The 25,619-nt window shown below is 47.2% G+C and overlaps 1 protein-coding gene across 5 annotated transcripts; it reads right to left on the reverse strand.

Moving 5' to 3' along the window:
- Positions 1-173: 173 nt before the first annotated feature.
- LOC134034028 (autism susceptibility gene 2 protein homolog) lies at positions 174-25,327 on the reverse strand. Of its 5 annotated transcripts, none has more exons than XM_062478345.1 (19): positions 25,055-25,327; positions 24,217-24,556; positions 15,517-15,723; positions 13,072-13,158; positions 12,783-12,809; positions 12,104-12,133; positions 7,107-7,155; positions 5,815-6,127; positions 5,384-5,616; positions 5,048-5,262; positions 4,509-4,550; positions 3,857-3,952; positions 3,582-3,638; positions 3,391-3,420; positions 3,214-3,285; positions 2,945-3,074; positions 2,620-2,691; positions 2,075-2,378; positions 174-1,938 (listed from the first exon to the last, which is right to left on the reverse strand). In XM_062478345.1, the coding sequence occupies exons 2-19, from the start codon at positions 24,502-24,504 to the stop codon at positions 900-902; spliced, it is 3,291 nt and encodes a 1,096-aa protein (XP_062334329.1). In that variant the 5' UTR covers positions 24,505-24,556; positions 25,055-25,327; the 3' UTR covers positions 174-899. The 5 variants fall into 5 exon arrangements, with proteins under 5 accessions (XP_062334329.1, XP_062334326.1, XP_062334327.1 ...); XM_062478342.1 differs by having other exon boundaries at positions 182-1,941; positions 25,055-25,326; XM_062478343.1 differs by having other exon boundaries at positions 182-1,941; positions 24,997-25,326.
- Positions 25,328-25,619: the final 292 nt, after the last annotated feature.

Genomic DNA, 25,619 nt, shown 5'->3' on the forward strand with positions numbered 1-25,619 from the left:
GTTACACAAATATGTAATCAGCCGTTTTCATGGCAGCAACTCAATGCATCTAGACATGTAGACATGGTCAAGACAATCTGCTGAAGTTCAAACAGAGCATCAGAATGGGCAAGACAGGTGATTTATAGTCCAACAGGTCATAAACGCAGTAAATACTGAATTAAATAAGACCTGCCTTAGTAAGAGTCAATCTGATGAACTCCGTCAAACCATTAACCATTTGACATTACATTTACATTTATGCATTTAGCAGACACTTTTATCCAAGGGACTTTACATTACAAGTGCTGTAGAATGTAGCAGGCTACAAAAAAACTCAACTCGGTCTTTCTTTTAAATAGACATACTTTAAAAACAAAGGACACGTTATATGTACATGTACAGAGTTGTAATTAACAGTATTGAAGCATGAATAACAGTTAAATTAATTTGAACTAATTTAGGGCGAATATAACATATTGTCTACTAGTTGATAAATAATTTACTTTGGGTGTTAACATACACAAAAATAAAAGTCATTGTTTTCAACAACATCAAAATGTACAAATTCATACAATTCATAAAATCTACTTATTTACACAGAACGGGCATAAAAATCTTATAAACATAAAAACATCATATATTACTATCAAATACCAATATATTTAACATAAAACATTATAGGAACTGTACTTATTCAACAGGCTTAAAGTAGAACTACTTCAGGAGATTTCACTTGCTGTAATTTGCAGTTCTACATTATGCTATTTCTACGTAGCTTTTGGAGTCTCACAATTATCTCAGCAGGTGATGTGTGTGTGTGTATGGATTATATGTGTATGTACAGTATGTATGCGTGTGTGTGTGTGTACATGAGAGAATCCCAGTCTCATCGGTAATGTCTTTGCCCGACTGCCTTTCTACTGCGCCTCCACCTGCTTGGGCGTGCCCGACGGAGCGAGGTCCCTAGAGGCTGGCGTGCCACCTGTAGGCGTGGTCTTCCTGGGCGTTGCCGGTCCCCCCCCCACCGCAGGCGTTGCTGTAGAAACCAGAGGCGGCGGAGGTGGCGGCGGCGGCGGAGCGCTGAGGGTAGCGGTCGGTGGAGTCCTGTTCAGGTGTCCGCTGTGCGGCGCAGAGGGGCTGAGACGAGGGTACACGGCCCCGCCCAAGGAGGACATGAAGGTGGGTGTGTGGGCCAGGTGACCCTCCATGGGAGAGCCCTGGAGCTGGTGCAGCCTGGCCCTCTCCTCCGCCTGCCGGTGCCTGTCCTGGATGTGGTGCTGGGCCTCGCGTTGCCTGTGGCTCCGCGCGGGGTCAAAGGTCAAGTGGGGCTGCTGGCTCTGCAGGTAGAGCCCTCTGTACGGGTCACGGATGGGCTCCCACTGAGCCGGGAGGTGCGAGGGCACCCGCTCTCGGGCCTCCATGAAGGGCTGAACCCGTGCTCTCTCCAGTGCACTCAGACTACTGATTGAGTGCAAGGGACCCATGGAGAGGGGCAGAGAGTGAGGTAGGTGGCTGCCCTGAAACATGCCTGAATTGGGGTAAGAGTTGCGCCTCGAGGGGTGCGGAACCTGGGAGTGGGGATGAGCCAAGACGGCTGGAACCGAGGGCAGCAAGAGGGTCATGTTAGACGTCCCTGCCATTAGCTCCAACTCTTCTCTACGTTCCTGCTTTATATTTACAGAGCCCCTCAGAGGGGGTGTGGCCTCGCAGGGAGACTGCTGCTTGACTGTGTGGGTCGTGGAGGGGTCAGGAGGCCCTCGACTCTGCACTTCTGGCCCCGGAGAGGAGCTCTGCTTAATATGGACCTTCCCCAGCGATTTCGTCACACTCTCCGCCTGAGGGCCTTGGTCCAGGCTGCTATTCTTCTTGTCCGAGCTGTTTCCACCAATCAGACTGCTGATCTGGTAGCTGGTGAAGGACGATTGGTTGGGCTGAGGTTTTCTTTCCTGTGAGGACCTACTGGGTGGAACAGAGATAGTCTGGTAGAGATTTTTGACTTCAAATCGAGATATAGTGTTTAGATAAAGACTAGACAAAGATAACAAGCTCCTGAATGGATTCTTCAGTGAAATCCCTTAAGAACGTCACTGACCTGTCGACGCCGGACTCCTCTCTGGTAGCAGTAAAATCCCTTTTCTTGGCTTCCTGCTGCTCACTGTTCGTCCCTGCTGGCTTGCGGTCCAAGTCCGCAGGCCTGGACCGCGTTGGGGGAGTGGGGAAGGAGGGCGGTGTGCGATGCAGTCGGTTCCAGCCATCATGAGGGGGGGCATTAAAACCTGGCAACCCATGGCCTTGCCTTTCTCCGTAGGGGCTGCTCGATGGGGCCCCCAGCCCCCCAAAGGCATTGCTTGCCACGTTCCCAAAGCCTCCATAGGTACTGGGCCGACTGAAGGGATCTGAGGGGAAGCAGAAGACTGTTGTTTTATAAAAGTGGTTGTTTTACCTACTGTGCCGTGCATGAAAATACCTGTATCTTCTCCTAAATGGGTGCAATGGTAATTACATGGAAGGACTGATGGATCACATCCTGACTACTTAAAGAGATAGTCTTCAGACCCAAAAATTGACATTATTCTGATGGACCATGAACTTCCTGATTACTTGACCTCAGCACATTTGAGTTCCTTTAGCACATACCGGGCAGATGACTTGTAGACAGGTAGTGAGGGTGGTGGTACGGGCTGCTGAACGGGGACATGGGAAAGAGACCTGAGGGGGAGAGGACGCATCAGTCAGCAGAGCAGCGTGGGACTGATGTCCTTTAGTTGCGCTAAAACATGAACTTTCACCCCTTCACTTCAGCTGGGATTCAGCCCCGTACGAGTTCTGATTTGATGAATTTTCAATTTTTGCAATGCAGGATTTTATCCTATTTACACTGTACCATTTCTGATTTATGATCTCTGCCGCCTTCTGATTTACAAAATGCTTGCTAGTGGGCGTGTGGAGGAGGGGGACTGACCTGAGGAGGGGAGCAGGGGTCGGGTGATCATCTCCTGGGGATAGGGCAGCCCTGGAGGTGGACCTGTTGCTGTGGGCCGGCTGAACAGGTCCAGCTTCACACTCATCTTACCAGGATCAAAGCGCATGTGCTGTTTGGACACCAGGAAGTGAGGAGGCAAGGAAGTGAGGTTTGAAACGGTCATTCATTGGAATGATAACGGGACATGGAATAGAGGATATAGAATCATACAGTAGGTTCTACAATTCTTGTCAGAGCAGCAGGATTACCCTCATTCGCTGCTGGTGGTGGTGGATCTGCCAGGCCATCTGGCCGTGCATTGCACACCACTTCCCAGGCTTCTGCAAGATCATAAAACAGAATGAAGATACAAACTCACACCATGTAATTGATTATTAAATATGCGGCAACAATTGCATGTATATTATGTATACATGTTCTCTCACCCTGCTTGAGGCTCTGAATGGATCAGATATCTGTGAGAAAGAGTGATAAGAGAGAGATAATAGAGGACATAAAACATTGCACTTTATCTACTGTAATAATAAAACAATAATGCAGGACATTAGGTTCAATATTTTATATAAAAACTGGAGTAAAGTAGATCAAACTTTCGCCGGGGCGGAAGAACACCTACTCTAGGAAGAGTTTGAGGCATCTCTCCTGGTCTCAGCACCACGTCCAGAGGATTAGCCTACATGGAGACACATGAGGGACACATGTTTATGATGCTGCTGTCGTGGGGGGTTTGCTCTACCAACTCTGGGGGGGAGATAAATACCAAAGATATTTTAATTGAGGGGGTGGCACAAAATGTTGGTAGGCCTGACTGCAATAACTACTGCTTCAGACAGTTAAGGCGGACGGGGTCACAGACATAACAAGGACGCGGAAGGAATGAGAGACTAGGACCTTGGGCTGGAAGGCTCCGTGCAGAGAGCTGAAGGGTGCCGTGTGGGGGAGCTGGGCGGGCATGCCTGCTGTCCCCTGGGGGTAGGGAGGGAAGAGCTAGACAAGACCACACCAGTGTTAGCTAGGATGCACCACAGGAAGTCATACTGGAACACGCTAAACACTTCGGATAGTCGGGTCAGAGGTCGGCTGATACTCTAAACCATGTGCAAGTACATTTTTACGTTTAACCCTCGTGCTGCCTTCGGGTCACATGACCCAAAGGTTCACAACGAACCATCGTTGTGTTTACCCAATTTTACACAATACAAAAACAAATAAAAAGCAGCCTGAGACAGCCTGACGGTTAAAAGAAAATGCTTTACTTTGTTTTTGTTTGCGGTAAGTTGTCGCAATACGACGGTGGGTCACAATGACTGATGGGTCAGAATGACCCGAAGATAACACAAGGGTTAAGTATTTATAGTTTTAAAATTATATTTATTTCGAATGCAATTCGTGATTTTCCGGCTTCCCCAACAGTGCAGACAAGTACACTATATAATACAAGATATAAAATGAAACAATTTAACCTATAGTTTAACCTAGAATATGTGAACAAGATCTATGCTAAATGGGGGCAGCTTAACAAGGAAACAACATGTACACTTACATTTGAATACGGGCTTTCCAGTTTGACGGGATACTTTTCCAACTGTCGGACAACAACCACAAAGAGTGCAGTTGTAAGTACTTGGCTAGAGCCCAGCATAGTCTCGCATGAGCAATTACCCACCATCAAAAGAACCTTAACGACCTAGGCCCTTCTCTTGCACCAGATTTGTTTAGTCTGACAGCAGCTTCAAGTGTGTCAAAAGAGTCGTGAACTCCATTTAAACAACCTATGCTCAGCTGTCTGTGAAAGTGTCGTGTCATAGCCGTTACAGCGTCTCGCTCTCTCTCTAGAAAAGCTTTTACAAGTCCCCTGGTGGGTGGAAATAAGCTTTCATAGACCCCCAGACGTGTCTGTGAGGAAGGAGACATTACATCTGATATGTTGAAATACTGCACTGAAAAAACGTGTTGAAACACAGCGACATAACATAATTTATCCTGCAGCACTCAAGTAAAACCTCAACTCTCTAGTTTTCCCAAACTAAATCCCTGGACAACCCGAACGTGAGTTTAGACGGTGATCCAAAGGCTACTTACATTGAGAGTGGCGGTACGGCCCATGGTTGGGGCGGAGGGCGTGCCTAGAAGGGCAGGAGGGGGGCCGCAGGGGGGGTAGGGTGTGAAGGTGTGCTGGTGCTGGTGAGTGTGCCGGTGGTACTCGGCCTTCACAGGCCCCGGTATGGGACCGCCTCCTCGCTCGGCACTCTGCGCCAGGAAACGGTTGTTCAGCTCCTGGCGCAGGAGGTCATGCTCTGCGGGAGGGGGGGGGGGGGGGGGGAAAGGCGAGAGGTCAAGGCACAATAAATGCCGCAAATCAGCACTCCCAGAACATGTGACCCCGCCCACCCTCCCCCAGCCATGCACACTTCCTACCAGAGTAGCCACTGCCAGTTGGGTTTCCACCGATGCCATTGGTTGGGAGGGACAAAGGACTGGGAAACATGGCCACCGCCGTCCGCCGATGCCCCGGGCCGGACAGGAAGTAGTGCGGGGCAGGAAGCTCAGAGATGGCCAGGGGCAGGGCAGGAGAGGGGGAGGAGTGGCGTCCGAGGTGAGGGGACCGAGGGTGCGGCCTCTTGCGGGAGCCCTCCAAACTGCTGCTGTTGCTGCCGAGACAGGAAAGAGATCACAGTCCACCATGACACCTGTCACACTACACACATTCCACCATCAAATCCAGTCCAAATTCATTTGTATAGCCCTTTTCTATAAACAATGTCAGCGTGGCCTTCACATACCCCTATAACTATGCTACGACACCTGTCACACTGCAGGTGGCACCAGTGAGACCCTGCACAAGTTACCTGCTGTGGAGGCCAGAGAACAGGGCCTGCGGATGGGAGAAGGGGACCTGAGGTTCTCTCTTGATCTGGGCGAGGCCTGGCAGGGTCTGGAGGGGGGTGGGGACATTGGGGGAGGACCGCTCCTTCTTCACGCACACAGGCAGCGGGGGAGGGGTGGGAGGGGCCGCGGGGATGCCGGGAGGATGGGGGCTGGGCGCGGGGCGGGCGAAGGGAGTGTCGTTGCTCTGCTCCTGGCTGCGCTGCAGGCCGGACACCCTGGAGGCGGTGGTGGTGCTGGACACCTCTGGTGTCTGCTGGAGGTCAGCTGGAGACTCTGAGACAGAGGGGGCGGGGTGACAGAGAGAGAGGAGGAGAGAGAGAAGAAGATGGAGAGAAGGACGAATGGGGGTGAGAGAGAGAGACAGAGGGGGGAGAGAGTGAGACAGAGGGGGGAGAGAGTGAGACAGAGGGGGAGAGAGTGAGACAGCGAGAAAGAGGGGTGGGGAGAGAAGGAGAGAGTGAGACAGAGACTGGTTATTAACCATTCTCTACCACCATTGAAAATAAATGGTCTATTTTTGAACAAAACAAAACCAGTTTAAAACTTTAGTGGTCTTAGTGGTATGGGCAAGGGGTTGTTGGTGAGGAAGAGTCGTGTGTTCAGCATATTGCAATAATGCTCAAACTGCCTGAATGCCAGTCAGCTTTCCAGCTGAATCAATAGAAGACTCCCCAAAACAAATGCCTCTCTCATAAGCCCACCACAAGCAGCTTGAAGACAGGAAGAGTTAAACAGAAACCTTCTAATCGCTTTCACAAGGCACTTTAAACCCATGGCTCAGCTTGAAAAGATTCTCACCGCCATTGGGATTAGCGTGTGTGTGAGTGTGTGGTGTGTGTCTGTGGGGGGTGTGTGTGTGCATGCATACGCCCATCAGGGATGGTTATGCAGGTCAAATGAAGTGAAATGTGACCACATAGTCCAAACAGGATTTGGGTTGAAGATGTGGTGCTTTTGAAGACAGTGGGAATGATCCGTTGCCCTTACAAGGCAACACCTCAGCTATGTGTGAACACAACATGTGCTGCCTAGATCACTCACATTTTATGTTAACATTTCAGCTTCATTTACAGTACATCATACAGCAAACAGTAACAGGTCTCTAAACATGCATCCGTGTCCAGACAAAATTAAATAGCAGCATATCTTACGTATTCACGGTCCACATTATTATTATTGTTAGTGATAGTAGTAGGTACTTTTATGTAATGATGAAGCAAGTAATACCCCCGAATAAAAATATAATTCTCACCAAAGGTTATCCGTAACGTGAACAGCTTGTCTGCATCAACTCCTGAGACCTGGAGAAGGGGAAAATAAATAAATAATAATTATTATTACTATAAAGTTACTGTCATTTCTTTACCCTACTCTGATACATTATTGCACTTCCTATCCAAATACTACTTACAGTTTAAGGATTTTCCATTCTGTTATGTCCTGATAATGTGGAATCAGTTGTACCAGACCCAATGTAAGGTAGAGCAACGTTGATTTCACACACTTTAAAGTGGCTTCAATCCCTCAACAGCTGTGATATAAGATGCGCTAAAACACTCTCCACTCCCTCCACGGTCTATGTGCCCTTCACTGGGCGTGCTCCAATACCCCACAGAGGCCAACGATATCCAATAAGATCATGCATCAAACTAAGCTACCCTGTGACACCAGACCAAAGCCGTTTCTGAACGACCTGATTCAAACCCGTCAAAACCGTTCAAAGCCACGGCCTTCTTTGTAAATACCTGGCGGAGGCTTCCAGACCCTGTTAGGAATACTGGAGATGCAGAGTTTCCAATCGGACTCAAATGACTGATTGTATCTAGGCTCCAGTACATTCACCATCATATCAAATAGGACTTTATGAAGCCTTAAGCCTGTACTTGTTCTCTCCAGGTAAACTGGTTCTGTGTTGAAGGTTTTTTTATCTACAGGGCTGTATCGTTGCACAAATACAAGAAACAACAGACCATATCCCACGACAAACAGCCCCAAGACAGTCTAATTTGTGGCCAAGCCGTGAAGCGGCGAAGCCACCTTAAGGGTTTCTACCTTTTCTTATAATTGGGTGTGCTCAAGCCTTCGGCGAGAGCACAACCTTTGTTCTCTCACATATATATTTATTTATTGTTTATTTTCGCCCCCCTAAAACTCAGTCAATATTTGGCCTACATACACAACGGCGGTGTCAAAAGGTTCGTCTTGGTAGCGATTGCGTTGCTTCTATTGGAATTTACGTTCCGTTGCATGGTTTGGGCTTAAGTTAAGTTTTTGTGGCGAAAAGTGAAGCTAACGTTGGCTAATTTGCTAGCCACAGTCACTGACGTTACTAACGTCACGACGTTACTAACGTCACGAAAACACGCGTGACTACCTGTAGCAGAACATTCGTTTCGCATCTGTTAACTTGGGGGATAGCTAGGCTAACTATAGCTTTACTGCAAGGCAGCTGCAGGAACGCCACAAGCAAAGAGGCCAGGGTGATAACTATTTACTCATTTTACTTTGTGATATGACACACAATTGTGATGTGTAATGTACAATATTAGCTGATATTATTAAGGAAGTAAGCCCACATCTACTTTCGGAAACGGTCTACTATTTCACTGAAATATTAGCAACATGACATTAGCCTCTGTTGCCCGGGCAACACATACTACAGTGGTCTATGATGTATCTGTTTTCAATCGTTAAAATAAACATTCCTCACATATACATTTTCGTTGTAGGATTTATTATGACATTAGATTACAAGTAAACGATTTGTGGGTGAAATTATCATTACCTGTGGTTTCAATCCAGTGTATCACTGCAACGCTGTAGCCTACGCGAGACACACGACAAAAACATCTAACATACTGTACACAGCTGTTTAGGAAGTCAAACGACGACAGAACATGTTCGGCACTCCCCTTACTTAAATAAAAAGTCTATCTAACTACTAACCTGAACTTCATTGCCACAGCCTAAACTTTGTCAATCTGTTCATGAAAATAATTAATTTCAGCCTAAACCGTACAACGGAACGTTTAATCGAATTCAACCAATGCTATCGCTACCGAGACGAACACAGCAGTAGTCTAGTACTGTTCCGTAGTAGTAGAATTTACCGGGGCAGCTTCTCCACACAGGGCTATATCGCATTTTGCGTTGTTACCTTACAATGATCGCTACCAGTGAGCTTTTTATGAATGAGCGATTTTCCACTAAATAAATGTCAAGCTTATTTACGTTTTGGGGGGCATATTTTCAGTTAGCAGATGGTACTGTTTGAATCGCGATTCCATCTTCTACTGCCGGGTAACGTCGTAGAATAATCTTCAAAGGGGGTTCTTTATTAATGAATGAATGCAATGAGTAGGCTAAATGCATGAAAATATCACGAGAAGGGAAAAACTTAAAAGGACGTTTAAGTCATAGAGATTAGGTCAATTTGTACACCGGTCTGCCAAATTTATTCGTTTTGATTCAACGATGAGGCTGCCTCTTGCAGGGGAAATGAGAAGACATCCATTTCATTCTACACTTCACTCGTATTTTCAGTTGTAAATGAGCAGCAAAAAAAAATGCTTTTAAATCTATGTAATCTTTATAAATAATAAGTATGCATTTTTATATAAAATACAGAAATATCAGTTGTAAAAATGTCATTAAAAAACAGACCCCTGTCCAACCGACGCAAGCAAGCACACCCTACAATTTCCCCAGAAATTGTACCCTCTCTAGTTATTATTATTATACATCTGCAATGGGAGTCTATGGCAGCCCCTAGAACCACATGGTCAGAAGTTGTGAAATTTGGCACACTCTTTGGGACCTGTCCCCTCATCACTTTCACCAAGTTTCATGTCTCCCATTTCAACCCTCTAGCGCCACCAATGGGTCAAAGTTGAAGGTGTGTTTACACACGTTACCTTTGAACCATATGCCGCATTTTCCAAAATGAGGTATCATTGGATTCCCTGGATCAAGACAAGTTCAACGCACTCTATGACGTCATACCCAGTCATATAGATTCTCCGCCATTTTGAATGTTAACGAAAAGCGTTTTTTCGCTACTCCTCCTACAATTCTTGACGAATCTTCTTCAAAATTGCCACAGATGATCTTCAGACCAAGCCTCACAAAAGTTATCCCCTGGAGCTTTGATTTTCGCAACCGTTTGTTAGTTACAGCCATATCAAATTCAGCAACTGATCCGGAAAAAGGGAAGTGAGGTCATATCTTAGTGAATCTTTGATGCATTGACTCCAAACTTGGTGTATGGATTCATGACCCTGTTATTAAGAGGTCCGAAAAAGGTAGAGTCATTTGAGCTCTAGGGGGCGCTACAATAGGCAAAACTGTGTTTTGACCAATAACTGTTGATTTGTTTGTCGTATTTAAGTGATTCCTATGTCTCGTGATATCTTAGGAGATCCCGTGTCTGACGCATGTTAACGCATGATACCAGACGAATTGATGAGGCCGCCATTTTGAATGAATGAAACTTTTTTCCCTACTCCTACACAATGTATCCAATATTCACCAGATCTGGCACAGATTATCTTCAGACCACAATCACCTTGACATGTCAAAATAGGACTGAATTACAGCTTTTTATACTTGGGTCAAATCTGACAACGCTTCCCACAGGAGAAACTGCTTACATTTTTTTATACAGTAACTGAACACAGCATTTCCCTGCAGTGAGAATAGCTCACTGGGATAAGACGGGTTCCTCTGAAGTGCAAGGTCACAGGTTCGAACCCAGCCACAGTCATCAAGCATGTCATGATACTGGTTTATCTGTTTAGTGAAGCCAGGTATGCCACAGTAGCTGTCCAACAGTACAATGGTAATGATAATGTTTCATTCTCAGGGGATCTATACTTAAGAAGAGTCAGATTTATTGTGCTTTGTAGATATGTGTCCTCTAACCTCTAGGGGGGCGATCCCGTGTCTGACACATGTTAACTTGTGATACCAGCCGAATTGATGCCGCCATTTTGAATGAATTGATAAAACGTTTTTGTCCTACTCCTCCTACAAAATGTATCACCAAATTTGGGACAGATTATCTTCAGACCACAATCACCATGACATGTCAAAATAGGACTGAATTACAGGTGTTTAAACTTGGGCCAAATCAGACAACCGCTTGCCACAGGAAAAGCTGCTTATATTTTTACCCAGTAACTGAACTGTGATTTGCAGCACTGAGAATCGCTCACTAGGATAAGTTGGTGTCCTGGCAACGGCAACGTCAGAGGCTTGAATCCAGCCAAAGCCGACGAGCTTGTCATGTCTCTGATTCTCTGTTTAGCGAGACTGTAAGCCACTGCAAAGGAAGCCAGGTACACCGCAGTCGCTAGTTACCTGTAGTCAAGCTACAAGCTATAGTCAATGCAATCCTCCCACAAACTATCAAAATTATTTTAGATTTTCGAAACCGTTTGTCCGGTACAGCCAATCGAAATCGGCAGCAGAGCCGCCAAACAGAAAGTTGTGTTGTATCTCAGCAAATCTTTGATGGATTCACGCCAAACTTGCTGCGTGTACTCGGAACACTCTTCTGAGGATGTCGAAAGTTTCTTCTGGGTCATCTGACCTGCTTGGCCACCCCATTGCTGCTTGCAGCTATATTTACAATTATTATTATTATTCAACCAAATGTTGATATTATTATTATCAGTATCAACCTTGTGTTACAGTCAAGCTGCTGACTCCTGTATGACACAGACACTGTGTCTGTCAGTGGACCACCACAGAGACACCATCCCTCAGTGTTTACCCTGTCCTGACCTGGCAATAAGAGAGGCTGACTGTCATCCTTGCCTGCCATCTGGGGCCCTCCACCCCCCTCAACACAACCAAGCCAGGCCAGGGGGGTATTCCAGAAAGCAGGTTATGCAACATAACCGGGTAAGTCAACCCACCAGCTGATTCACAATGTTGCAGCAACCTACTGGCAATGTTGCTACAACCCTGGGGGTCAGCTGGGCAGTTAACTTACCCGGGTATGTCACATGACCTACTTTCTGGAATACCCCCAGGTCACATGACCCACCCCTCCTCTGACTAGGGCCTGGGGTGATATGCAGTAAGGGATAAATGGTCATAAGAGTGGGGTGTTCTTGCTTCTTGTTAAAATGCGACACATCGTGAAATGCGCTGAAACGTTTGTTCCTGAACAGTATCCTGTGAGGACGGGACGGGTACGTGAGCAGTCCCACGCACGGACTGAATGTCAGGTGGAAACACGCTTACCTTGTCGTCAAGGTCACTTTCGCTGTCACACTGTGGGAGCAAACAAAAGGAAAAACAACATAAGATGAGTCCTCTCAAACCTCAAAATCTTTTTCACACATCAGGTAAGATTTAATCTGGTCACCATTCCCCAACATCTTATGTACAAGGGGAAGTAGACAGATAGAAGGGAAGACAGGGAGAGAGAGAGACAGAGGGAGAGAGTGAAAGACAGAGAGGGAGGGAGACAGCAAGAGATAGTGAGAGACAGAGTTTGAGAGAAAGAGAGAGAGAGGGGGGGGGGATTAACTTGCATTCATTCTGTCACCTCATTTATGGTGACAGCTGTTCCTTTAACTGCTGTGGGAACATTAATCAAGTCCGACGACGCAGGCCAGAGAGCTGTGAGCTGTACATCATCCAGGCAGTACACACTGAACCTAGTCCCCCTCCCCACCCCCCAAACCACACCACCACCCCCACTGAGTACTAATGGATCCAGCTCTGCTCACTGTCAACATGTCAAGATTACGCACACCCAACAATCCTAAATTCCAGTGTCTGACATCTGTTATATTTCAGAGCTTAAATGTCATCCAGTGAAATAACTAGCTTATAAAAGGGTTCAGTCAAACCCGCAGCCTGACCCCTGTAAGATTATGGAGGGGTCCGGATAGCAGACAGGGCTGAGGTAACTCACCGAATATCCCCGCCCCGAGAATGAGGTCTGTGGAAAGAAAACAGGAGTCGGATTCACTTGAGGAGACCGACTCTTTCTTTTCTATGAAGTTAAATCAGTCTCCACAATCGGGTTAAGACATGTGTTATGGGAATGGGTGTAGCAAAAGTTAAGAGCATTTGACTGCGGATCAAGAGGTTGGCGGTTCAAATCCCCCTCTATACGTCGCTTGATAAAAGCTAAATGAATCCATGGTTATTTGTTGTTGTTAGGATGTGTGTGGGGTGCAGGCGAGGTGTCGCAGTCCTACCTCGCTGTGGGGGTCTTTGGAGCTGCTTCTCTGGGGCATACCGACCAACCTGGTGACCTCAGCTCTGCTTCTGCTCCTCTGAGCTCCCTGGAAAATGAGACAAGATCATATGGAGGACTGATTATACGGGAATGAGCATGGCTCAGTGGTAGAACATTTGACCGAGGCTTTGGGTAAAACTGAATATATTAATATGCAACATTTATCATGGCAAGAATCGTAACTTCACACAATAGGGGTTTTCTTCAAACTGGTGTACAGTGTTTCAATCACGAGGAACGCTTTTTCTGTTTAACTGTGATTTCACCAGCAGAGGGCGACCACGAGACATTCTAGCAGAACACAGAAGAATATCAGAAAGGACATCTGTTTCAAAGACACAGTTAACCTGATTGAAACCAAGCTGAGATCCTGTCCAGACTCCGGAAGCCTCCGACAGACAGCACAAGGACCCAGTTCTCTACCGGAGAATGGATGTTTGTTCAGTTAAATCCACATAAATACATGGCTAATTCGATTGTGTGCCAAATCCCAAAGGTGGACACACACGCACGTACAGTGCACACACAGTTTGACTGACAGAATAAAAAAATCTATGCAGTAAATGTATGTTATTTCTCAGATATTGACCCCAAAGCCACAGCAAATTGTTTCAGGACAAACAGAAAAAGGAAACAGTACATTGATTGATCGCTCGGCAGCCTATGTTGATGAACCAGGAACCGTCTGATAATGTCGTATCGATCCGGCAGTCTCTGATGATACAAAGCACCTCAGAATGAACAGGGTGATGTCACAGACCAATGAGGACGCTGTGTTGAGTGCTGGTCCAAGACAGGAAATACTGTCTGTTTCTCACGGCATCAGTGTGTGTGTGTATGTATGTGTGTGTCTGTGTGTCAAACGATTGCATGCTTGAATACACATGTTTATGACGAGTTCGCAGAGCATACGCTCGTTCACGACGACAGCAAACACGAGTGTCTTCATCTGAAAGGTCTTTTGACGTCATGGACTATTAAAGCACAGGAAGAATGTGCAGCGATAGACCAAAATGCATCATCAATAGGCAAGCGAGGGGGAGGCCTGGAAAACTGTGTTTTGTGTAACACTTCCTGGAAAGCCCTGTCGGCTTGCTTTTATGAATCGGCTTTGATCCTGACAGTTGCTCTGAACTCTTCTCACTGACAAACAGAAACAACATTCATAACCCTGATTCCACAAATCTCTTTACCACACTAGTAAATAAAAGTCTGTGGCTTTGATCAGACATGCGTCAGTAACGGTGGTGTGTCTAATAGCTTAAGAGACGTACAGTGTGTCATTTCACAAAATAATTGAATAATACTTGGACACAGGCTCTTTCTCTTAGTAAGATTAGCATGTCATGTTTTACGTTTGCTAACCTGGGTCAGGCCATTAAAAGAGCTTCCCAAACTAGCATAGGCCACTGTAAAAGTTGTTGGTGTACAGTATATGCATCCTTTGAGTATCTCCTTGGTAATACTGATCTTGCCAAGCTGTTCCAGACAAAAAGCAGAGATGTAGTTATTGAGTGTGAGAATCTCTCTCATCCCCCCCCAAAAAAGGGGGTATGTCCTGGGTAGTGCTTACCTTGCCAAGCTGTTTCAGACGAAAAAGCATGGGCGTTAGTTAATGAACTCTCTCTCTCTCTCTCTCTCTCTCTCTCTCTCTCTCTCTCTCTCTCTCTCTCTCTCTCTCTCTCTCTCTCTCTCTCTCTCTCTCTCTCTCTCTCTCTCTCTCTCTCTCTCTCTCTCTCTCTCTCTCTCTCTCTCTCTCTCTCTCTCTCTCTCTCTCTCTCTCTCTCTCTCTCTCTCTCTCTCTCTCTCTCTCTCTCTCTCTCAAAAAAAAAAAAAGGAGCACACAGACACATCCTGCCTTGAGGAGGAAGATCCTCACAAAGCTTGTCTTCTCTCATCACAGATCTTTATTGGACCTCATTTCCTGTTTGGCTCCCTCTTTACTTCCTGTACGGCAGACAGCCTTGTGTGAAGCGATTACACACAGTGGATGGGAAGCTTTGTAAAAAGTGATAGGAAGACTTCATTGAGAAACTGCTTTCTACAATTAACACCTCAGAGAGAGAGTGTTGAAAAGGCTTCACAGAAATCTAACACGGAAGATCAAGAGACCTTGGAACCTTAACCCTAACCCTTGGAACACGAGGCTCACAGGGTGCCCTGGTAGTTCACCGGATGATTGTGCGTACCATGTAGGCTGTGGCCTTACAGCCAGGGTTCAAATCTGGCCAATGCCCTTTGCTGTATGTCTTTCTCTCCCTGCTTTTCTTGTCACACTTCACTTAGAAACTGTCCAATACAGCATGAGAGGGAAAAATGCCCTAAAACAAACCCCCCACAGTAGAGACATCAACACATGTCCCCACATCCTGACCGAGACCAGGCCACGTCCCCCACGCCTCACCTGCTTGTTCTTCCTCACGCTGACTTTCATCTTCCCTCGCTCCTTCTCTTCCTCCTGCGGCGCCTCCACGTGGCACGGCGCGTTGCCGTGGAAACCGTTCACGGGGGCCAGGGCCTTCTCAGGCTTCGGCCTCTGCTGCCCCGGTCTCTCCCACCTCTCCTGCCCCTGCTGGGGCCGCAGACTCTTGGTCCTCTTCCTCAGAGCCAGCTACGAGAGAGCAGGAACGAGAGAAGAAGAAGAAGCGTCAGGAGGGAAGGCAAAACAGGAGGGGAGGCCAAAGACCTTGTGTGTGGTGACGAGGCTTTGACACGGGAGTCATAAAAAGGAGTCACAAAGGAAAGAGGTCGCGAAAGGAAAATCAATAAAAAAACACAGATCTCAGAGACAAAAGAAGTGAAGAGACACCAACTGCACTCCAGGGCATGGCGGGGCGTGTGTATTCAGGTCATATCCTTTGAGGCAGCCTATGAGACAGAATATGGGTGGACAGCTGCTGCCTATTGTCAGGCTGTGGGGTCTGGACTCAGAGCCCCATGTTCAGCCAGCCTGCCTGGACAACAGCCAAAGCCTGCGGGGGGAGGGGCAGTAGGGGGGGACTGTGAGGGGGGGCTAGGGGGAGCAGGGTGGGTGTCTCAGGGCTCTGTTGCTACACCTGCCATCGAGCACAGCAGAGCCCCCCCCCCCCTCCCCCGAAACGAACGAGCATCAATAATCACAGGTGATCTCAACAGATGCCTCAGCGATTAAGGAGCTGCCTAGAAATGAGTGTCAACGGCAAACACGGCCCCCCCCGAGGGCCCCCCGGAGGCGGTTGGGCTAGCTATCCTGCTGTTCGATGGAAGCACAGCTAATCCCAGTCAGCTAGCACGTGTGAACCTCCCTGCTGGGCTCCGCCATCCTCCACAGCCTTCCACCCTCGCTGAGGAGAACACCGCGGCGGTGTTACCTTGAGCTAATCTCCACAGCCATTGCCATAGTGATATTAATATTCATGGCGCAGCCTGAAAGCCCGGGCACAGTGTGGTTAATAATGTCTCGTTTTGCTACTCCACCTCTCCCCATGTCGTTACCGGAGCACACTGATCCAAATAATCACCGCTTGCTTCGCTGGGAGAAGGTGTCCCATGCTCGTGACAGAGCATGCTGGGAAACCAGAGCGGAGGGCGTAGAGACATGCCTCCTGACTAAAACAGTCCCGTATTACAGATTGGGGGAAATATTGAGTGAATGAATAAATTATATATCAGCTCTCTATTTTTTAACCACGGCGAATACACACACCCTTTTCCTGTCAGCGGGGTGAAACACAGGGTGATTCAGGTGCTGTCTGGGTTATGAAGGAGCCTAGCTTTGTGTACAAGACAGTGGATCTAATAATCCCTGCTAAATCCGCCAGGTTACTGGTCTGACCCAGCAGCCATACACAGGTATAGGAGTACCCTGTCCACCAAGCCCAACTGTAAAAACAGCCCAAACTGTCAAACAGTGGTGGAGCAATCTGCAGTGTTAACAGTCAGGGGTTTGTCCTTGTCGTCCTCCATAAAGACATGATGAGGTGTCAGGGACCTCCAGCAAACAAGCCTCCAGCTATCATCTCTCACCAGTCCGCCCCACACACTCCTCAAAAACCCATTCACAAAGGACAGAAGATACAGGGGGCTGGAGGAGGGCGGGGGGTTATGCTATTCAAATCCTATTTGCGTCGCGCGTGGGGGGGGAGTGCAAAGTGCATGCAATCGGCTAATGGCCGCCCCGTAAGTGCTGCTCTGGCCTACCATAACCGCGATGAATCATTAACCAAGCGGCGCCGCCGTGACAGCTCTCTCGGGTGGACGTAACCTGAGACGCGGGTCGGGGCACGAAGCTCCCCCCCCCTCACTTAACGTGACTTATCGCCACGGCAATCACAGGCGATCCTGGAACGGACCCATGAAACGGAACATAGAAGCACTCTGCATATAGATTTAAAGACATCCATGGATCAGCGTGTTAAGCGTTAATTCATACTGCCCCTGGTTTCTGGGCACCAATCCCGCTGTTATAAAACATGGCAGTGTTGGGTCCATTAGCTACAGTTCACGCAGCAATCTGTAATCTACATGCTGTAAATCCACAGATAAGACACATGCTGCTTAGCTGGTGAATCAGTTTAGTTAGCATCTCAGCCTCCAGCCGTATATTACGCACACACACATCTACCCACACACACACACACACACACACACACACACACACACACACACACACACACACACACACACACACACACACACACACACACACACACACACACACACACACACACACACACACACACACACACACACACACACACACACACACACACACACACACACACCACTTCCAGTCGTCATCTGACAGACTGGGATACTGATAATACCAGGCGTGAACTTTGTGGATCTAGTGCCTGGCGGACTGGAAGGCATTATCTCTGTCAAAATCTGAACGTCTGAATAATGTATTAGATGACCACGGGAGAGCTCCTGAAATGTTCGACAGCCCCCAGACATCCAGACTGACTCGTCCCGGCTCGCCTGTGGAAGCCAACAGCAGCTATATGTCCAACCCTCAAAGGGCTACGGGTGATTTTGCTGTAATTCGTTCCAGTGAGGAACGTCGGTGTGCCTGACAGGCTTCTGTGTCAGGCCTCACCGAGCCTGCACCTTCAGTGCCAACACTGTGTTGCACAGCAGCAGCTCACGTGTTCTCTAGATCAGTGGTTCTCAAACCTGTCCTCAAGTACCACCTGTCCTGCATGTTTTAGATGTTTCCCTGCTCCAACACACCTGATTCAAATGCATGTTCGTTACCAGGCTTCTACAGAGCTAGATAAGGACCCATTTATTTGAATCAGGTGTGTTGGAGCAGGGAAACATCTAAAACATGCAGGAAAGGTGGTACTTGAGGACAGGTTTGAGAACCACTGCTCTACATGCTGCGAGAAGCCGTCAGGAGATTATGATCCTACTGTGTGTCAAGCAACCTCCTGACAACACCTGACGCACAGCTGAGGGACTTTTGGAGCTTCCTACAATCTACCATTCCCTCTTGACAAGAGCTGTGTCCTTTTGTCACGCTGTCACAGTCGGAACCTGCCGTTAACCCTACAGCTTTACCGCCACCGTTTTGCAACAAAGAAATATGATAACTTCCCAGGTTGGATGATCCATCTGCAATAACTGCTAGTTTGCATTAGCTTCCTGTCTTTTCACATTTACATTTACATTTAGTCATTTAGCAGACGCTCTTATCCAGAGCGACTTACAGTAAGTACGGGGACATTCCCCCGAGGAAAGTAGGGTGAAGTGCCTTGCCCAAGGACACAACGTCAGTTGGCATGACCGGAATCGAACTGGCAACCTTCGGATTACTAGCCCGATTCCCTCACCGCTCAGCCAACTGACTCCCTCCCTTTTCATCCTGTGAAAGCGCTAAAATGATCCAATTAGATACATCAGGATCTGACAAGGTTTCTCCCTTGGAGTTGATTCACTGTGACGTCCTGGCTTTGCACCGGGTGATGGACATTTATTTCACTTTACCTGTAGAATGAAGCCTGGGCAAGGAAGGGAGGGAAGAGAGAAGGAGAGAGAATGCAGAGGGGGATGGAAAGAGAAAGATGATGGAGAGGGCGACAGAGAGAGAGAGAAAGGGAGGGTGGGGAGTGGAATGGAGAGAGAGGAAGAAAAGACAAAGAGGGAGAGAGAGAGTGAAAGAGAGAGAGAGAGAGAGAGAGAGAGAGAGAGAGAGAGAGAGAGAGAGAGAGAGAGAGAGAGAGAGAGAGAGAGAGAGAGAGAGAGAGAGAGAGAGAGAATTCGCCTCACCCTCTAAATTGGAACTCTAAAATTGGAACAGCACCATTCGCAGTGGATAGGCCTACTTATCAGGACTAAACGGTATGCCGCAAAACGGGGCCAACAGTCATTATGAAGCCACAGGATTGAGGTCACACACAGTCACTCACACCACATTGTACATCCATCCACTCCTGAACCCAACTGGCTGGATGGGCAGCAGGCTTGGTGGTGACCTGTGTGAGGGAGGCGGAGTGGGGTGACTGGGGAAGGTTTATTTACAGCTACAGCAGACAAGCTTTGGAAACAAAGAAAGGGAAATCACAGAGGGCTTCATGAAGGCAGAGTCTGAACCGGCCTGCTTCCTGTCTCTCTGCTACTGGGCCGAAGGCCAGAGGGGCTGCAGGACACACACACACACACACAAACATGCATGTATGAAAACACACAAGTGTGCATACACACACGCATACGCACAAACAAGTACGTATGCACACCCACCTTACAGTGCAAGTTTTGCAGTGTGTGGATCTGAAGTCAGCAGTGGTGAAACCTGACCTTCGCAGTGTTATCTGAGACCTATCCTCATCACCAGCCCTGAGAGAATCCACCACCCTCCTCATCACCAGCCCTGAGAGAATCCACCACCCTCCTCATCACCAGCCCTGAGAGAATCCACCACCCTCCTCATCACCAGCCCTGAGAGAATCCACCACCCTCCTCATCACCAGCCCTGAGAGAATCCACCACCCTCCTCATCACCAGCCCTGAGAGATTCCACCACCCTCCTCATCACCAGCCCTGAGAGAATCCACCACCCTCCTCATCACCAGCCCTGAGAGAATCCACCACCCTCCTCATCACCAGCCCTGAGAGAATCCACCACCCTCCTCATCACCAGCCCTGAGAGAATCCACCACCCTCCTCATCACCAGCCCTGAGAGAATCCACCACCCTCCTCATCACCAGCCCTGAGAGAATCCACCACCCTCCTCATCACCAGCCCTGAGAGAATCCACCACCCTCCTCATCACCAGCCCTGAGAGAATCCACCACCCTCCTCATCACCAGCCCTGAGAGAATCCACCACCCTCCTCATCACCAGCCCTGAGAGAATCCACCACCCTCCTCATCACCAGCCCTGAGAGAATCCACCACCCTCCTCATCACCAGCCCTGAGAGAATCCACCACCCTCCTCATCACCAGCCCTGAGAGAATCCACCACCCTCCTCATCACCAGCCCTGAGAGAATCCACCACCCTCCTCATCACCAGCCCTGAGAGAATCCACCACCCTCCTCATCACCAGCCCTGAGAGAATCCACCACCCTCCTCATCACCAGCCCTGAGAGAATCCACCACCCTCCTCATCACCAGCCCTGAGAGAATCCACCACCCTCCTCATCACCAGCCCTGAGAGAATCCACCACCCTCCTCATCACCAGCCCTGAGAGAATCCACCACCCTCCTCATCACCAGCCCTGAGAGAATCCACCACCCTCCTCATCACCAGCCCTGAGAGAATCCACCACCCTCCTCATCACCAGCCCTGAGAGAATCCACCACCCTCCTCATCACCAGCCCTGAGAGAATCCACCACCCTCCTCATCACCAGCCCTGAGAGAATCCACCACCCTCCTCATCACCAGCCCTGAGAGAATCCACCACCCTCCTCATCACCAGCCCTGAGAGAATCCACCACCCTCCTCATCACCAGCCCTGAGAGAATCCACCACCCTCCTCATCACCAGCCCTGAGAGAATCCACCACCCTCCTCATCACCAGCCCTGAGAGAATCCACCACCCTCCTCATCACCAGGGCGAGAGTGGACACTAACACAAGACTACACAGTCATCTGAACAGAGAAATAAATCAATGCGTGCCTGGAGCTGGATTCAGGCCCACTAGACCGATACTGTATGTAGGCCCGTACATGGAAGCTGGTCTGGAAATAGAGTTGATGGCGTTGGTGGTAAAACACCACCTTGACACGGGATGGACCACAGCAGTGAACACCGGCACGCTACCAAGGTGAGTCTACCCGGCAACTTGAAATCACATATGTCAGTGTGTGTGTGTGTGTGTGTGTACACGCTACGGCTGCCTTGGATGGGGGAGGGGGGTGGGGGGAGTGAGCTAGTACATCAAACTCTGTCCGTTTATTTATGAAAAGGTGAGGCGTCGGAACGTCAGCTCGGAGGATATCTAACACGAGCAACCGTCTGACAGCTCGCTCTACAAATGACTAATCCCAGATTTAGTATTAATGAAATTCTATCTGGTGAAATCCGGAGCTCAGTCATCATAAAAGGGGACCGGATCTTTCCCAAGCGTTTCACCGGGTGAGGCAGATGCTACAGGCATCGTAGTTGAGATACTGTTATTATTGTTGCACCGTGCCTTGGTAGCTGCGACTTGGTCCCTTGCGCTGCAGCTGGTAAACACAGACAGTTCCTTGACTCTTAACTGCCGTTGTGAAAGAGAAGAGAATTGAACAAGAGAGAAAAGGGGGTGTGTGTGACAAAATGAGAGTCACTGTTCCTCTGTAGCGTTTCTTTGATTCTCTAGCTGCCTACTCTATATTTTCTCTCCTCTTTCTCTCTTCCTCTTTTCTCTCTTCACTCCTCTCCCCCCTCCAGAGACACAAGGAACATGGCTTTTGGCACCGAACACTGTGCAAAGAGACAAAGAGTCTCATTCAAGCTCTTATCACATCCACACACAGACTTTCTCCAAGCAGGGCTCATGCGAGATCCCTGACCAAGGACATACATGGACAAGCTCATTGTCAATGCCGTCTTATGTTGTTATGAAAACAACTTATCAGCAGGCCATATCCTATCTGTTTTGGCCCGTTTTTCCAGATCATTGTCTCTTTGATTCTCACCGACAAAAACAAGGGTCAAAGGAAGTTTAGGCATTTCAAATTCCGTTTGACAGGCTGTGTTCTTGAAAACGACCACTATTGAAGTTTGAAACGTTTAAAATTCAACTTGATAGGCTGTGTTTCAGATCTTTATAAGAACACCTGTGGGAAACATGAGACTGAAGATAATGATCCGATGGCTGCTACTGGTTCTAAACAACTTTGTTTTCGGAGCACTTGATAAATTATAGGCTTTGCACGTCTCACAGTACATCCTACTCTGAAACTTTTAAAAGTTGTTGACCTTTTATTTCCACTTTGCATTCTATGCAAACGTTTGACACATCTTACATATTGAACTAGACTGAGCTGAGAGTGGAATAAAACGATGTTCCCATTCAAACTTAATTCATCCTCTGCTGTTATCTGTGAATGGTACTTCTGTTTTACTCTCCTAACATTGGTGTTGATAGATTTATTGCCGTTATTGAAGTATAGATGAAGATCTTTGTACATTTGAGGCCTTGGTGCGCATCTCACAGGGATGAATTGGATAAGATAAGGATAAACCTCCAGGAGGTGACAGCTGGAAACAAAATAACGACATTAGAGTATATCGGGTCTCAGTTAACAGAGGGTTACTGGGTAAGGAAGATTTGGATTTGGAAGCTTTTCCCATTACTGACTCATTTACGAGGATACTGAAGGAGTTCATTGTGGTAGCTACTAGGCCAAGCAGGTAAAACATGTTCATTATAGCGCTAACAAGGTTTCCCTTGTAGAGATAGTTTGTCTTTCAAACCTATTTGGGGGGGGGGGCTTCCCAAACCGACCGCAACAGCTCGAAAACATGGCCAGGGTCAACAGGGTTAAAGATACACACAACACCACTGGAACACTATTAGAACCATCCCCTTTCTGATTCCTCATCTTCTTCTGTACTGTTTATATGCACTATTTGTATGTTGTTTTGGATCACATGAATAAAATATTAAAAAGCAACAAAAGCACAGAAAAAAGCCATTCCTGTCTTCGTGTTTGCCAAACCTGACAGGTCGGCCGCAGGAACCGAACCCAACACATCAGCACGTAATCAGATTGTTACTTCTGGGCTTTAAGGCTACTGGGGAAACATACTGAGCATGTTGTTACGATAACCGCTAATGTATTTCAGGTTTTACAATACCCATTGGAGTCAGATTAAATCTGCTTCCAAACAACAAATCACATACCTACTCTACATGCGTCTGGCCACCTGCTTCACTTCTGAGAAGTAAACGCAAGAAATACACGTTTTTTTCCCCACCTTCATCTGCAGTTCACCAGTTTGTCTAGAAAGCTTAGGTTTCTGAAATACCATCTGAATGACTGTATTGATTTTCTGGATAAAGACTCCAGTCAGTCAGACTATGAATCACCTCTTTCTCATTACAGCAGAATATCATTCACTGTCACTAACCATTCATGTCTCTTTGTACTGCTCACCATCTGGTAAGAGGAACTGAGAAACAACCGCCCCTGGTATTCCAAGTACACTATAGTTTGTATAAGTTCCTATTCAATTCACTTTAAGGAAACTCAAGAATCACAAAAAATGGTGTGTCTTTATGAAGCTATTTAGAACTTGTGACTTTCTTAAGAACATTCCCTGGTGTCTGTTTATCACAGATAAGATTGAGGGCTCTATCTCCAGAGTGGGGGGGTTACCTGTCATTCCACTTGAGGGAGTGACAGAGTGCAAACACAGGTTCTTTGAAAACGGGACAGTATATCTCAACTCGATCACATTCTGAAACATGGATCCAACTATGTGAAACATCTGTTAATCCTTGCTTTGTTCAACTTCATACAGTAAACACGAGCTCAAGAGAACCTGATCAAGTTCCTAGATTGGTTAATGCCTCTATCGCACAGTTCGAGTCAACATGTAACCATGGCACAACCTATCCATGTAGCTTAACTATACACATAAGATACCTCAATTCTTTAAACCACAAGCAGAAGACAAGATGACTCACCTCTAGATTGTCCAGACTCAAAAAACTGGAGATGGCAAACCCATCAATAATATCCTCCTCGTGACACCCCGAACCTCGTCTCTTCTTCCTAAGAGGACGTGTGGGGCGGTCATGATGTAAATTAGTATGTTTTCCGTCATTCCGTAGGGCCTTATTCCCGAAAGGACTTTGTCCACGGTCGGATCCAGACGAGGGACTCCGGTTTTGGACGTTATCAATAGCGTCTTTTCTCCGCACGCGGTCTCTTTGAGATCTTGACCTCCGACTGCGTTTTATTTTCCCATCCATGTTTTCTGTCTCTCAAGGGACGTAGATCTGATATTTTGAACAATCTTGCAACCTAAGCCAATGTGAGAGAGGATAACATAAGAACGAAGGTTGTTTACATCAAACACTTTCTTAACATTTAAGATAAATTACAATGCATGGACTGTAACATTTCTGATTAATAACAATGACAATACATCAGATGACAATGTTACTTTGCTACGATTTATAATTTGTGAATTCTCTTCTTTGCAACTTTGTTGCGATGTTGTCCACCGCAGTAGAACGACTGTCAGACAAAAGATAGATGTCGTGCAACGTGTTCGTCATCGCACTACAGCCTTCACGATCAGACGTTTACAGTAAAAACCGGCTGTATGTGCATTTATGGATGTTACGGATCGCCTACACATTTTACAGAAACAGCATTTACATGTGTAGCAACTCCTCACGCTTTAACGTCGCCACATACCGTAGCCTATAGGACAATAAGAAAAAACTAAGCATGCCTACTTGTGGCAGTGAACGCTGAATTATTTAACTAATAAATCCACGATGAATACGATCTTACTTTGTGGTTAGCCTTATACGCGAAACCATCCATCAAATTCAGCAAACCCCATCCAGAGAACGAATAGTCTTTCTACTGAGTCGGTGTTTAGTCCAATCTCGAATACTTCACTCCATAACGCGCGACTCGACATCGTGTGTCACGCTTTGATCTAATGAAAACCAATTTTCTAAACGTGTTTCACGTTACATTTAAAGCCCACTTCCCACTTTGTCCTACATTGCGAAATGTATTGCATTTTCGTTGGTACAGTAAATCCCAATTGCTTGCACAACTGACGTATTTCCGCCAAGCATGCGCGGAAGTGGCTCAAATGATCATCGACTTGACAGCAGCAGGGGGCTGGGTGGACCTTAGTGACCCTGCATGCAAACACAAATGCCGCCACTCACTACTACTTGTTGTTTGCCATTGTCATATATAAATAAACCTATTTTATTAAGTATATTATGCCTACTTAGTGCATTGAACTATCTACTGTAATATATCCCTTTAAATTAGGTGGCTGAGCGGTTAGGGAATCGGGCTAGTAATCAGAAGGTTGCCAGTTCGATTAGGACGTTGT

Source organism: Osmerus eperlanus, chromosome 14 (genome assembly GCF_963692335.1).
Source record: "Osmerus eperlanus chromosome 14, fOsmEpe2.1, whole genome shotgun sequence".
Lineage (NCBI taxonomy): Eukaryota > Metazoa > Chordata > Actinopteri > Osmeriformes > Osmeridae > Osmerus > Osmerus eperlanus.